The 15558-nt window shown below is 58.0% G+C and overlaps 1 protein-coding gene across 3 annotated transcripts in view; it reads left to right on the top strand.

Annotated features, from left to right (window-relative positions):
• DUSP8 (dual specificity phosphatase 8) overlaps positions 1-14970 on the top strand; it is a 43596-nt gene extending 28626 nt beyond the window's left edge. For 2 of the 3 annotated variants that reach the window (XM_075047881.1, XM_075047880.1), the window contains exons 4-7: positions 9851-10017; positions 12277-12436; positions 12645-12768; positions 13155-14970. In XM_075047881.1, the coding sequence (XP_074903982.1) occupies positions 9851-10017; positions 12277-12436; positions 12645-12768; positions 13155-14262 (1559 nt within the window). In that variant the 3' untranslated portion in view covers positions 14263-14970. Of the gene's footprint in view, positions 1-1405; positions 2235-9850; positions 10018-12276; positions 12437-12644; positions 12769-13154 lie in introns of those variants that run through there. The other variant, XM_075047882.1, reaches the window with a different exon arrangement.
• Positions 14971-15558: the final 588 nt, after the last annotated feature.

Below are 15558 nucleotides of genomic sequence, written 5' to 3'. Positions count from 1 at the left end.
ATTGCACCCCCTAATTCACCATGTGCTTCCTGCAGCATCCCCCTCAGCTAGCACAGAGCGGCTGGCCAGCCACTGCCCCGGCACAACCCAGCGGTGGTTTCCACCCCAGCGGAGCCCCAGCCACAGCCAACAGAGTGGGTCACAGCCAAATTGCCCACCAGCGCGGGTAGAGCACCACTGGCACAGCGGCAGTGGGAGATGGAGGCATCTCCGCTGCCAGGAGCTGTTGGCGCTGGCCACTAGAACAGTGCGCCCTCCCCTGTAGGGAAGGAGGTGGCAAATGTGGGGGACCGTGGACCCCCTGGGGAGCTGCTGTGGAAGCCGCTTCCCAAGCGTGGCTCTTGGGGGAAGGCTGCTCCTCTCTTCTCTTCCAGCCTAGTTGGAGCATGCTTTGAATTTTATCCAACCTCTGACCCACATCTGATAATAATCAAACCATATTTGTTACAACAACAAGGCTCGTTAGGAGGCTGGCTCCACTGGGGTGGGGGGGAGGGGAGAGCACTTAGTTAATGCCAATGACCTCATCTCATGTGATGTCATTCAAAGGAAAAACACTGAAGTCACTCACATATGGCTCAGCCTGGGGTTTTTCAGCCCGTAAAGCTTCAGATTTTCAAAGGCACAATACATGCCCCCCCTCGCTCCTCTGCTTACTATAATCCTGAATGATTTTCTGGAGGCCTGGGCTCAGACCAATAAACTTGTGAGGAGCTGTGTGGAGATGTATTAAGGAGTCCCACGGGGGGGACAAGTAGTTCTCTCCCCCGGGACAAATGCAAAGAAGAAAACCTATCCACCCCTACCTGCTTCGGAAGCCACCGCTGATCAATAGACCCCAGCGGGACTGGGAAAGCCCATTCCTACATGTCCCCTCTTGCTGGACTTTCACACATGAGAAGGCTTTGGCGGAGGGTGCATCTCCTTCAGGCCACGGTCCTGCTCCACTGGGCCTGGGCAGATAACTCCATCCAACGCGGCCATGTGCAGGTGTGAGCAGCCTAGCGCCAGCCCATTTCCCCACCAGCTGTTGGGGCCCATTCACCTCCAGCTGTTTGAAACTGCTCCAGGATGAGCATCCCTCCTGGGTGGTGCTCTCGGTGGAGACACCAAGAGAAAAGATGAGCTGGTGGTTAGGGACCTGCTGTCTGGTCCCCAGCTCTGCCCTGCAGCAGAGAACCCCGGAGAAGCTATTGAATCTTCCATGCCTCAGTTTCCCCCTTGGGAAACTGAGATCGGGGCATCGCCCTTCCTGGCGCTGGGGTTCAGGGTTAAACATCCCCCAGGGGATGCATGTCGGTCCTGCCAGGAGCAGCTGTGGGGAGGGGGCAGGATGGGGTGCAGCCGTGGGGTGTCCGTCCCCCGACGGCGGGGGGCAGCAGGGAGGAGGGATGGAGAGCGGTGCCGCATCCCCTTCGGCGTGAGGCTTTGGTCACACACCGCCCTGGCCGGTGCTAAAACGAGACGAGGTGTGGACATCAGCTTCCTCCCTCCAATTCCCTGTCCCAGATTAACTCCGCGGGGCCAAATCCGACGTGGTGCAGCCATCCATCTCCCGCCGCGGCTGCTCGCTGCGACGTGTGTCGGAGGGGGGGGGGATGCTTTGGGCGGGCGAGAAAATCGCGGTTGCGCCTTTAAGCAGGGAGCGAAGCATATGTCAGGCCCGGCGTTCTCCTGCGTGTCTGTGTGCTGAGTAAGGAATGCGGTCGCATGCCTGACCCGTTAGCTATGAGCGCTGGGAGCGCGGCGGCGGATGGCTCAGCAGGGCTGCTGCTGCTCAGGGGCTGAGCTCATTCAGGCTGGAGCGGGAGCCGCGCACGCAGGGAGCGAGAGCAAAGGAGGAGGGCGGCTGGGGAAAAGGGGGGGCTACGCCGGCCCCCCCCCACCCCGCTCGGGTTTTGTTGCCGGTTGGGGTTTTTTTGGTTTTTTGTTTGGTTTGGGGTTTTTTTTTTATGTTTTCAGCCTGAAGGCTGGAGCCGGGGGGAGGCTGGCGGTGCTTTGCCGCAGGGGGGCTTTGGAGGTTTTTCGGGATTTTTTTTAGGATTTCGTTTGTCCGCCGGCTGTTGTTTTGCTAAGGCAAGAGGTGCCCCCCGCGATCCGCAGCCCAGCTGCCTGGATGCCCGTGGATGTAATGATTGCTCCCTCCGAGGACCAGTTCTGGACAGACATGCGCGAGGGGCAGATGAAGCTGAAAATAAGGGTGCGGAGGATGAAGGAGAGCAGGGACATGAGAGGTTTGTCAGCCGGCCGGCTCCTTTCTTTCCCATGGGGACGGAGGGGGAAGAGGGGGCTGCTCCGCCCGAGCCCTCCCTTGCCCGGCGCGGGGGGACGGGAATGGCCTTTGCCGAGCGGCCGGCGGGGACCGGGGCGGGATGGCTGCAGCTACAAAGAGCGCAGGCAGCCGGCGAGCGGGGGGAGATGCCGGCGAGCGGGGGGAGATGGAGGCGAGCGGCGGGGGAGCGGTGGCTAGTTCCCAGCGCCCGGCAACGTGAGGAAGGGCTTGCGGAGGCGGCTAGCCTGGTCCCGCCGGCGGCGGCAGCGGGAAGGGAGCTGCTCGGAGGGGGCAGCTCCTTCGGGCAGGTGAGAGGCTGCCTGCAGCGGGCGGGGGTCCCCTGCAGCGGTCTCGGCGTTCGGCAGCTTTCCCACCCGGTGCGGGGTGCGGTGAGGCTGCCTGGCCGGGGAGGGGGTGCGGGGGACGACACCGCTCCGGGGTCCCCTGAACCCTTCTCCGTCCCCTCGGCGGGGGCGCGGAGGGAGCAGAGGAGGAGGAGGCGGCAAGGAGGAAGGCTGCGGGAGGCAGGGCAGGCTCCGCCGCCAGCATCTCTGCTCCCTCGGGTGCCGGTTTGGAGGGGTCACCGCGTCCGCGCCCCGGGCAAAGGGGCGTGCGGGGGGGAGGACGAGGGAGGGCGGCGAGGTGTGCAAGGAGCTGTCGGCTGAAGACCGCTGCTCTGCTGCCCGCAGCCAGGCAGCTGCCCGACGGAGCCATTTCGCTTCACCTGCGCCGTTGCTGCCTGCCCATCTTCGGGGATTGCTTTCAGAAAGGGGGGTTGCAGTGTTTCCACCTCCCCGGGTGCCAGGGTGAAGGGCGAGCGGAGGAAGGGGTTATTAACTGGAGCAGCTTAAAAATATGCCGAGCCTGGAATGACCTAGATTACCAAAGGGTTGAATCAAGAAACTTCCCCTCCATCACCGGTTAAAATGGGAGCCTGCTAAAAGTGCTTGACAGGTTTTTGTGGCGTGAAGCACATAGCCCAGTGATAGTGTCATTAGTAATAAGTCACTCCTGGAAATGACACATTTTTCTTTACTTAGAACGAGTAAGGCTGGTCCAAAGCAGGCACAGTCACCAGAGGAAAATCAAGCCCAGCAGCTCTGGGAGCATGTCCATGGTTGTGTGGGTGGAGGGCTTCCTTTCTGCTGCTTTTCCTTTTTTTTAAGGACGTTTTCCGCTCATTTGGGAGAATGGGAGGGGGCTCTGGGACCAGCCTGCGAGGCCAGGGGAGTCTGGGACGGGGTGGGAGGCAGCAGGGCAATGTAGCAGCAGGTGGGCAGAGGCTGTTCAGGGTGACCATTGGAGAAATGGGGAATTCACATGAACCCATAATAGGGCTGATTCATCGGCTTTCTCATCCCCGCTGCTTGGAAAAAAAAAGGATCCGTCAGTGGGGTGATGAAATCTGGTGCCGAGCGAAGGGAGGGTGAAACCCGGGCAGGGGGAGAGCACAGAGGCTGGGCAGGGGAGTGCGGGGGGGGACAGGGGACTAAGCGAGCACTGGACACCTCTCTCCAATGCACTGAGAAGTGGGTGGAAGCAAAAGAGCATCAGCCAGGAGAGGGAAAGGTGGCCAGGCTGCGGAGCACCGGCATTTCACCCAGGCAGGTGGGAAGGGCATGCAAGCCAGTGGGCTGCTCGCATCGGACATTGCTGGCAGGGCTGGGAAAAGCAAAGGGGGCTGCAGTGCTGAGAAGGGAACAGTGAGGATGGAGGCAGGGGAAAAACTCAGAAATGTCCCAGGCAGTGGGAAGTGCTGACAAAGCCCCAGAGCTTCCTGGAGCACAGTGGGTAAGGGTGGCAGTAAGCAGTGTTTCATCACGCTGCCCAGCTTAGCTGCCGGCACCAATGGGCTCCCACCCAGCATGAGAGCCAGGGAGATGGTGTTTTGCAAAGAGGGGTTTTCCCAGCGGCTCTGGCGTTCCTGGCCCCTCCACTTTCCTTCCTTCAATTCAACCTGCTGCAGAGATGCTCAGCCGAACGCTTGGGCTCACTGCCCTGCTAACGCTGAGCACGATGCAGGCGAGGGCTGGGGTTTTGCAGGTCCTCCCCGGCTCTTGTCATCTCCTGCCATGCTTCAATTCAGCAAGGTGGTTTAACAATTGGGGACGGATGTGTCGAGGCACCGGGAGCAGCATGTCCCCAGGGGACTGGGGTGATGGGGAGCGGGCATCCAGGCACCATCCTGGCCACCGAGCCGGCACAGCAGTGGGGGAACCATGCTGGTGTGGCGGCTGCTCCAGCAGCAGCCGAGGCGCGTGCTTGCTTGCATGCCCCGCTGCCCCTCGCCACGTGCCGCCCTGGCAGCAGCTCTCAGCCACCGCAGGCATTTTAATGAGAGCTGGGCAGAGCCCGGCCTCTCTCAGTCCCTTCAGCCACCAGGAGCTTTAGCAGGGCAGAGGATCTCCAGCACAAGCACAGGTGCAAAACCCACTGGTGGGGCTGTGGGCTGCCGCAAAAGCTTCAGCACCTGCACAGGGAACCGGTCTCTGAGCAGCTCTGGCTGCTGCTTTTTGACACTCATTATAGGAGCAATGAGGGTGGGCTATAAACCACCTCTTTAATGCCCCCGGTAGGTGTCCTGCCAGCTCCTGGTGGGAGAGGAGGTAGGGTGCAGTGGCTGCTGGCCCAGGGAGGGTTTGCAGCTCTGGCTGTGCCTGTTTTCCTCCTCCTCGCTGCCACAGACCAATGGCACGGTGGGATGACATAATCATCTCTTCCTCCCTGTTTTCTGCTGGGGGGCTTTGGGTTGGATGTGCTCCACCATGCACATGGGAGGCCGGAGAACAGGTCATGTCCCTGCTGCTCAGTGCGTCTCCAGAGGGGGCATTTAGGAGACTCATGGGGTTGGGGGTGTTCAAGAGGCATGTGGCTCTCCCAAAGAGTGGTTTTGGGGTGAGGCAGGTGCCCTGGGCAGCCCTTTCACAGCTTCTTGCAGTCAGTGGGGTGCAGCATCGAGGCTAGAGCTGCTGGGTTGTTTCAAGGGACTCTGAAGGAGGTGAGTCCATGGGGCCAGAGGTGAATGGGCAGTCTGCAGCCGTCAGAGCGAGACGTGAGAGGGTTTTCAAGTCCCATCATTTCCCTGTCTCCACTTTACACCTCCAGCCTCGGAAGACAGCCTCAGTGCAGGGAGCTGGGATAGCCCTGCTTAATGTGCCCCACAGCTCCCTTTTATCTCCAGCAGCATCTCCCCTAAGGTCCCGTGCAGCTCAATGGATTGTAAATACCCAAAGCTGGGGCTTACCACCAGGAGGAAAATGATGCCACACCACAACCCTGTCCTTAACCAGGACTTTATTACCTTCTATGTCACCCTCCCTGCACCACCACTGCTGCCCTGCCTTGGCAGAGAGTGGAACAGAGCAACTTGCAGGTGATCGGTGATGCCTGAGGTGTTGTCAGAGTCCCAACCACCAGCTGGATGTATCCAGAGTCCACCTGAAGCTGATAGCCAAGGCAGCAGAGGGGTCCCCAGGTGCAGCAGGGTCCCAGCTCGGCAGTCCAACACCTCTCTCCTTCCACCTTCTCATCTTCTTCCATGCCCATCAGCCCAGCACCAGCATTGGAGCTTTTTGTTCCTTTTTTGTAGCCATCTCAGGGTCTTACACAGCCACTGGTGCAAAAAGAGACTGGCAAAGGGGCTTCTCACTGTGCAGTTTGCTGCTCAAGGGGAAAAGTCGCAGGGCTCCCCACCAGTTGCAGCAGTGCTGGTGCCACAGGGGCTTATTCAAAGATGCTACTGGCATCTCCTCCTGGGCTGATGGATGGGCTCGGGAGGGATTCCCAAGCTGGCCGCCTTCCCTCTGTGGCATCTGTGCTCCCAACAAATCCAGTTTCACTGGGAGGTTGTCATAGATGTTCAGCTGGCAAATGTGCACAGGGGAGGGCCTGGCGAAGATGGGGGTAGGGGAGAAGTTCTGGGGTCTTTCCCCCTCCTCTGTTTGCTGCCAGGGCCATGCAGAGCAGGACTGGGGGCTGGCCCAGAGGGGTCTCTGCAAGGCACAGCAGAAGGTGGAAGGGTGGTCAGCACCCCGTGAGTGAAGCCCAGGATGGAGGAAGAAATGAGGTTTCAGTTGTTGCATTCTTCCGGCACTAAGTTGCTGCAACACCCGGTGCCTCAGTTTCCCTCTTTCCTCTGGGTGGAGTGACAGCACTCCCCTCCCTCCCGAAAGCTGCATTTCTCTCCAGCCCCACCTTGAGCTGGACACTGCTAAGGGTTTTTATGTCTCTGGGGGCATTGCTGAATGAACGCCCCAAAGCTGGGGGTGATTTTCACCCCCCAGCCCTCCCAGAGACCTGCCTGATGCTGGTTCTTGGCTCCTCCTTCCTCCATCTTCAGCAGGAGCAGTGAAGGTGTCCCCGCTTCTGGCCTGCTTCCCTGTGCCCAAACATCCCCCCTCTCCTCCTGGACCCCACCTCTGCCTCAGGTAATTGCAGGAGGCGGGAAAACACTGGGTTTTCCAGGGAATGGTTTTGAGAGCCCTCAGGAGTGCTGGAGCTATGAGCAGCGCATGGGGCCATGCCAGGCAGGGACCAGGTCCTCCCCAGCCAGCCCTCGCCAGGCTCAAGGGGAGCATCAAGAAGAAAGCAGAGATCCCCAAGCACTCGCTCCACGTCAGATACAAATCCTTCCTGAGCTTAATTCCCCACGTGCCAAGGGCACTCCCGGCACCAGCACTGAGAATAAAAGAGGAAAGACTAGAAAGACCCAGTGCTGCCCTGGCTCCTCACCCCATGGGGCTCTGCCGCTCTCTCCCAGCAAAAGCTGGGATCCATGGCCCGGGGTATAGAATGGGGAAAGTCCAGGTATCGGTTGGAGCCCAGCCAGGGACATTCACTGCCTTTGGGATTGTTTTGAAGAGCTGCTTCGCTTTCTAAAAATGAAAGGCATGCTAGAGCAGCCGGCACGGGGTGGGGTGAGCGTCGCTTCGAGGTTGGGATGGCATTGGGTACCCGGCCCCATCTCTAGGGTTTCCCCCAAGCCTGGGCTGCCCTCAGCAGCTGCAAGCATGGGGGAAATGAGGACAGGCAGGATGGGAGCATGCCCGGGCTCCCAGACACAGGGTTGAAGCTTTGCTTGGGACAAGTGGGGTGAGCTATGGGCATCATTTCAGATGCCAGCATCCTCCAGTTGCTGGCAGCATGCAGGTGTAGGCACAACAGCTGAGGGTGCTGCTGCCACTCTCTGCAAACATCCCCGCCTGCTTCGCAGCCCCCTCTGCCCCTGCCTGGACTTCCCCGGGCAGGGCTGGCAGAGGATCTGCTGCCGGGCGAGTGCCGGCGGAGGCGGGCAAGGGGGAGAGAGCGGCGTGCCCTGACCTGCTTTAGCTATGAGATCACCCCACGCTCCCGGCTTTTAAAGAGTGATACCAAGTCATACACGGCCCCGGGCGGCTCTTGATGGGTATGAGTGAGCACGAGAGGTGGGGGACCTGCGCTTGCATGCACTCTGCTCCCCAAAAATGTGCTAGGTCCGTTCAGAAAAATTCCCATGTTGTTTTGCATGAATCCAGGGGTCAAATCTGCGCCCCACTCGACCCCACGTGCTGCAGGCTTCTCTGGGGGCAGCTGAAGGAAACCCTTCCCGCAGGGTTTCTGCTCAAGCATCCCCCAGGCATCAGCAGTGTGTGCTCAAGCACGGGGCGAAGCAGGGAGGTCACACTTGTCCATGCAAGGCTCTGGCTGGTGATTTACACTCCTTGGCAATGGGGACACAACACAGGGATGAGCAGTAACTGGATCTGCGCTGCACCTGCACTGGGCCTCCTGCTTTCTCTCTGATTTAATGTCCCAGTTGAGAGGTGATGTCATTTCACAGGGAGCCAGAGAAAAGGAAGTGCTGGAGAAGATAAGGTGCTTTAACTCTACCCCTCCTGGCTTGGCTGGGTTTTGAACCTGGGAACTGTGTTAGCTGCCAGCCAGGAAAACATAAGAGATAGGAGGAAAGAGGTTGGTTGGAGGACACCTTCCTCTTGGGGCAGTGGGAGCTGACACCAGGAGCTGCTGAGATGGAGGGTGATGGAGGACCTTGGATGTTCCCTGGTGGTGTGAGCACGATTTTGTCCCCTGCTATGGCTTCTCCATCACCTTCACCTCCCAAACACGTGGGGTGGGTTGTCTGCAGCACCAGTCATACTCCACCAGAGCCTCAGTGCCACAACAGCAGCTAGGAGGGTGCTCCAGGAGGATCAGCAGAAATGCTGGCAAGGTGCTGGAGAAGGTAAATTGGGAATGTGCCAAGGCTGCCCTTCTTCCAAAGGGGAGAGAGACTGAATGGAAAGGTCATTACGAAAGGCTCATTAAAAGGTCTTGTTTAGCTGTGGAAATGGGCCAGGGATTCCCATGGTGCTGAGTCCAGAGACTTGGACTTTCAGAAGGATCTCGTGGGAGCATCCTGGTCCCTCTGACAGTTAAAGGCGGTCAAGCCCGAAAGTATTCTCTGCCCTTTGGGTGATGTCAAGCTGCATCTGCTCATTTGCATGATTGGGAAAACCTCAAGGGAGACTTCTTGGGCTGATACGACCCAAGGTCCTCTGTTGCACCAAGCTGCCACCCAGACGTCCTCAGCTGGAGGGGAGTGATGTTGGGCCACCACTAGCCAAACCCAGCTCTACCCTGGAGAATGGGATCAGTGAGCGAGAGCAAATCAGGATCACCAGTGGCCTTATGCAACCACACAGGATGTATGACAGCACTGGGGGTTTTCCAGCTCCTTGAGCTGGCCACCATGCAGGCAGGGCAACACTTGCTGCCCTGCTCAAGTCAGTGTTCTTGCTGCTTGAACTGGGGACTGGCTTTCATGCAGACTCATTCACATTTGGACTGTGCTTTCAACCATGCCAGACACGGTGGCAATAGCTCTGGCTGTCAGATGCCATGTGCCACAGCCTCACCCAGGGGGTTTCTCTCAATATCAGGCTTCGAGATGCTCAAGCTGGGTACGACTGCCCAGCAGCTTGGTGCGGTAAATTGGGTGCTGCTTGCTGTCACATTCAGTAAGGTCAGAGCGCGAAAAACGGCAATGGACTGCAGGTACTGACATGCTGGTCCAGTCCAATGTGGTGGAAATCAGGGGCTCGGCGGGACTGGGCAGAGGGGGCATCTCACAGAAACCGCAAAGTGTAAGTGTAGCCATTGTGGCAAGGTTTGGGCTGACCTCCCCAACCTGGGGAGATTTGCACCTCGATGGACTTGCTTGCCGTCATCCTGCCCTGGCAGGTTTTGCTATCAAAAAGTGACCCTGGTTGTCCTCAGAGTAGTAGGCAGCCAAGAAAAGGACTTTGTCTTCCTATTGTTTGTGTGAATGAAGTTGTGAAGAGCAGGAGGGTGTGCGTTAAGACCCAGCTGCAGCAGCAAAAATCAGAGCTGGGTCTTCATTCTTTTCACCATGTGTGTGGCACAGTCATCACAATGTGTCTGCAGTGTTTAGCGATGGCTGGTGGCTTTTTGCTCCTCAAGGATCTGGTCTCAGTGCTGGAGGGTTATCACTGCTTTGTCCCCAGCCCAGGCCTCGGGGTGCCAGGTACTGATGGTCTTGACCTTGCTGCTATAAATTCAATGTCCCCATTTTCTCCACAGGAGGCTTTGCCACATTCTCGTCCTGCTTCCCGGGCCTCTGCGAGGGTAAACCAGCTGCCATCCTGCCGATGAGCATCTCCCAGCCATGCTTGCCCGTGGCCAACGTCGGCCCCACACGCATCCTGCCGCATCTCTATCTGGGCTCCCAGAAAGACGTTCTAAACAAGGTATGGCCCTGTCGAGGGGACACGTCTGCCCTGTCCCATCTGGGACCCCAGCCATGCAGAGTGGTGAGGACATTAAGGACACTTCTCCTGTCCATGGGAGGACCATGCCTGGTTGGTCTGACCCTACCAGGAGGCTGAAGTCAGGGAGTGTATAGGCAGAGCCTGGCAGAACTGGAGAAGGTGATCACAGGATGAGATGTCTTATATTGATGAGCTTTGGGGTGGTCAAACTCTTCCCAAGTGTCTGTAGCAAACTCAGAGGCAGGAGGAGCACAGCTGGGAAAACACCGGGGCTTGGAGGGGCAGTTACCCTGACTGGAGGGAGATGTGAGGCAGGAGCCAGCTTTGCTCCCACCCACCTTGCCAGCCAGGCTGCCAGATAACACCAATTTCAGCAACCCTGCAATCCCCTTGGGAGCCAGAGAGAGTGGGACCAAGCTGGGGTATTCAACCTGGCAGTGTGGGGATGGGCAGCTCTGGCCAGGGGCAGGGGCTTGTTCAGAAGGTGAACAAAATAAGCAAAGTTTGGCTGTGGGGGGAGAGGAGAAAAGAGGGGCAGTGCCCTTTTAAAGATGCTGGAAGGGCTGTGCTGTGATGTCACACCAGGGAAGGAATTTTGTTTAAAGGAAAAATAACTGCGAGAAGAAAGAAAAAGGAATTGCAGTTAAAATGCCGCCGGGCGCCTGCCTACCGCGGGCAGGAGGGAGCCAGACGGGCGTCCTCTCCCAGGGCAGGCGGGGGGGAGAGGGACCACGATACCGGAGAGGGGTTGGAGACAGAAAGGAGGGAGAGAGAAATTATATACAGGGAGTAGAAGGAAATGAAAGAGAAAAATGCCAAGAATGTGAGCCCGGGAGCTGGGCTGGCTCCGCCGAGCCAAGGCCGGGCTCTGCAGAGCCTGCTGGGGTGGGCAGGAACGGGCCACTGGAAAGCCAGGGCCAAAATCCTGGTGCGGTCTCCTGAGGAGCCAATGTCAGGCAGGGAAATTGATGGTTTCCTTCCTTCCCCGCCTCCTCAGAGGGTTTTGTTCATCTTTTGGAGCTGTGTTTTCTGCCATCCCCGTGATGTGGCCAGAAGATGCTCTATTCATAGGCAGCAGAGCGGGGTCAAGTGCAGAGGCTGTGCATGGGAGATGCTTCTCTTCTCCAGCGTGTTGCAGAGGAGAGATCCCACATGGCAGCTCTATGCACTCTGACGTGTGGAAGGACTCTTTTATCTCCATGTTTTCTCCTCCCTTTTAATTCTGGGTCTTCCCTGGATTAGTGCAGACCAGGCACTGAGACCCAGCAGCTGGCACGGATGTTCCCCCATTTTTTATAAGCAACCTGCCCCCAGCTGTACAGGTGATACCTAATCTGATGGGACAGGGAAAGAGACAGGGGTCAGACAAGCCATAAATTTGGTGTCAGCACCGCATATAGGTGAAGCTGGCTGTAGTGCTGGGAGGGAAGGAACGGAGGTTGGTGTGGATGCAGCAGTACATGCCCAGCAAGCCAGTTCCTGTGGGTCGAACCTCAGCCCCTCGTTGCAGTTTTTCATCTGACGCTATTTACCTCAGGTCTCCCTTGTGCCATTGCATTTTATTGAGTCAGAAATATGGGCAGTGATGGTGGCCATTGAGTGGCCAAAGCAGAAAAGTCACAGAAGGTTCAGTTCCAGGTTCACTTCAGTGTCAGAAAGAGGGAAGAGATGGTTCCCCTCGCCACCTGCCTATGTCCCAACACAAGAGTGTATGTTCACAGTGAAGAACTATGAACAACTAACAAATCTCTGAGAACTCCTGCTGCGTTTCTGAGCGATGTGGGAGAAGACATGGGTTGCCATTGGTTAACATAGGGTACTACCAATAACTCGCCCCACTCTGTTGGTGAGATGCCTCCTCTCTCCCTCAGCTGATACTTTCAAAGCTTTCAGCCAGAGTTTTTGCTGATTTTCTTTCTTGTATTTTCGTATTCCTCTGATACTGGGGTTCTTGGGTTTTCCCCTCTGGGACTACCTTCCAGGTGTCTTTGGTCTTGCTTATTTTTACTTGGACCAAAGTAAAGATCTGCTGAGGCTCAAACCTGTGTCGACTAAATTGACACAACCTTCTCAGCTGGTCTCTGCTGTACTACCATCAACTAGGCCAAGGCAGCAGTGGGAGACCCACAGGAGAAAATATTGGTGTGGGAAAAGGCAGGGAGTGCACGGCAGGGCAGATCTTCAGCACTCAGTGCTGGCTGAACTCAGCCGATCATTCAATCACTTCTTTCCCACCAGGACTTGATGACACAGAACGGGATAAGCTATGTCCTCAATGCCAGCAACTCCTGTCCCAAGCCAGACTTCATCTGTGATAGTCACTTCATGCGCATTCCTGTCAATGACAACTACTGTGAGAAGCTGCTTCCCTGGCTGGACAAGTCAATTGAATTCATTGGTGAGCTTTTGTCACAATGGTTGCAGACCCTTCAGTTCTCAGCCTTCAAAACCTGAACTCTTCTTCTGTCCTTCATGGTCTTACTCCCAGCATCCCTTGTCCTTTCACACAAAGGGATTGAGGGTTGGGGAGGGAGGCTAGAGTCATTTTGCTCACCATCTCTGACCACATTGATGCTTTTCTCTCTGTTTCCTCTACCATGCTCCAGACAAGGCCAAGGTGTCCAGCTGCCAGGTGATTGTGCACTGCTTGGCCGGGATCTCCCGGTCAGCCACCATCGCCATCGCCTACATCATGAAGACCATGGGTATGTCGTCAGATGATGCTTACAGGTGAGTTTTCCCTGGAGGGCAGGAAGCAGTTACGCCGCTACGCTTCACTCCAGGGAAGGAAAGCAGGCTGACCCCAGAGGGAGAGGGTGGGAGCTCCTTGAAGCTGTGTCTTGGCTTGACTGAGTCCCGGTAAAACCAAACCAAACCTCCCTTCATAAAGTGCATGCAGTGAGGAGTGGCTGGGAGCGGTAGACTGGAGGGAGGAGTCAGTCCCAGCTCTACCCCTCGGGCATCCCAAGGCCCCATGGTTCCCCAAGACCCCTTTCTCCGGAAGATCTGGTCAGAAGGTCCTGGACAATGCCTCTTCTCCCCAGAGAGGCTGAGAGAGTAGGGGTGGCCTGCTGAGGGACCAAGCACCAACCGGCGCTTTCTGTGCCTCTTGGCAGGTTCGTTAAGGACCGTCGCCCGTCCATCTCGCCCAACTTCAACTTCCTGGGCCAGCTCCTGGAGTACGAGAGGAGCCTGAAGCTCCTCAAGGCCCTGAAGTCAAAGGGCGACCGGGGCGAGGGGGATGCCCAGCAAGACCCAGCAGAGGCGGCTGAGGGCAGCCGGCATCCCCCACCACCTACCTCAGAGAAGACCGAGGAGGTGCCGAGAGGCACCGGCTCGGCGTCCCCCCCCAGCGACCCCGAGCGGCAAGGTGGGACCCCGAAGGTCCTGTCGCCCACCACCCTGCAGCAGGGGCTCAACGGCTTGCACCTCTCCTCCGAGCGCATCCAGGACACCAACCGCCTGAAACGCTCCTTCTCCCTGGACATCAAGTCCGCCTACTCCCCCGGCCTGCGGCAGGACCCCCCCGGACCCCCCGGCCCCGGGGACGCCCCCAAACTCTGCAAGCTGGACAGCCCCTCGGGCCCCGGCGGCCTCGGCCCCTTCTCCCCGGGGGTGGACAGCCCCGACCGGCCAAGCGGGCCCGACCTCCTGCTGGAGGCCAAGGTGAGGCAGCGGCGGAAGCACCGGCACCCGGCGGGCTCGCCCGCCCACGGGCTCAGCCTCAACGTTGGCGGGGCCTGCGCCACACGCAAGAGCCCCGGCGCCGAGGACGGGCTGCCGCCACGGCTGAGCCAGCCGGCCACCGCTCCCGCCACTGCCACCGCCACCGCCGCCGCCGCCGCCGCCTGGAGTGGGGTGCACCTGGAGTCCCCCAGCACTCCCTCCGGCGAAGCCGGCTGGTACTTCGGCACGGACTCCGGCAGCGCCGGCGGGAGCGGCGGGAGCCTGTTTGCTGGCACCAGCCCGTATCCACCGCCGTTCGGCTGTGGCGGCGTGGCAGGCGGCTGTGAGATCAGACTGAGGGACAAGGCGCGGGCCGAGCCGCGGGACGGGCGGCACAGCTGGCACGAGGAGGCTGGCGCTGAGAAGCAGTTCAAGCGGAGGAGCTGCCAGATGGAGTTCGAGGAGACCATGTCCGAGGGCAGGGCCCGGGAAGAGCTGGGCAAAATCAGCAAACAGTCCAGCTTTTCGGGCAGCATGGAGATCATCGAGGTGTCCTGACACCCACCCGGGACGCCTGGAGAACGGGGACGGAGAGGGGGCGGGGGGATATTTAAGCTGGGGGGAGAGGGGAGGGGAGGGGGGCGGCGGGGTTTTGGGGGAGTATTTATACCCGCGCGTGCATTTTCGGGAGCGCACGCGCTGAAACCGAAGCAAAGGTGGATGAGTCTTTCCAGAGTCGGGAAACATAACGGCGGATGCTTAGTGTCCCTCCTGCACCCACCCTGGTCCTTCTCCCCATCCCCAGGGCGTCCCAGCCCTCAGAGACCCACGCTCGAAATTTGGGCGTAAAATTCGAGCAGGAAGGGGCAGGGGTCGCAATTTTGGCTGCGAGGATGGGGCACAGCGCCTGTGGGGGGGGACCACGGCTGCCCCTTCCCTTCACCCAGCACTAAGCATGCTCCCCTGTGTTTCTCTGGCTAAGTATCCTAAAAATGCTGCACTGGAGCAGCCCTATACATATATAAATATATATTATATATAATATAAAGAAAAAAAAACCGAAAACACACACACAAAGGAAAAGGTAAATGGTTTTACTGCAATTTTTATTGAGACGTAAATAATATTTCAATTTTTTTGTTTTGTTTTTAATTTATTGAAGCTGTTCATTCTGGCAATGATTTGCAGACAATGTGGGGCGGTACTTTCAGCTCTATTTTTACTGTGTATGGTATTTAAATCTGAAATACGAGTTTCTAAGCAATATCTGAGGCCTGTGGCTCCTTCTATAGCTCATGTCGACGACGAAGATTTTCCACCCCTTCCCTCTGGGCACAGCGACAAGGGGACAGGAGACTCTTCTGGGCACTTTTTCTAGAAACGAACAAGGGAACGAGCAAACCATAAAACCTTCTTATAACACAAACTGAGCCAGAAAACTCTTCTGGAAGCTGCTGCCGCTTCTTCACCCCTTGGTCTCTGATTATCCTCATCCACATCCTGGCCATCACTCCCATCCCCGCCATCATCCCATCCCAGCCATTGTCCCCATCCTGGCCGTCATCCCATCCCAGCCGTGCCCCTCTCCCCTCCCCTGGGCTGCCCATCCTCACTGGAGAGGGTGAGGAGGGAGTCACCCGAAGCAGAGGAAGGGTGCCAGGTGCCACCTGCAGCCGCATGGAGAAAGAGAAGGCATCAGAGGTTGCTGCAGCGGAGGCAGGGAGGGGAGGCTGGTGGTAGTTGGGATTTCTTGTCGGGGGGTGTCTTGCCTACCCGCCCCAGCCCCTCAGCTCCCCCTTGCCTCAGCCACCTTGCTTGGGAGGTATGGGCACCATTTTCCATGGTTTTTCAGGA

This window comes from Buteo buteo, chromosome 16 (assembly GCF_964188355.1).
Source record: "Buteo buteo chromosome 16, bButBut1.hap1.1, whole genome shotgun sequence".
NCBI lineage: Eukaryota > Metazoa > Chordata > Aves > Accipitriformes > Accipitridae > Buteo > Buteo buteo.
The sequence above is the reverse complement of the archived record's forward strand: the minus strand, read 5'-3'. Positions and strand labels throughout refer to the sequence as shown.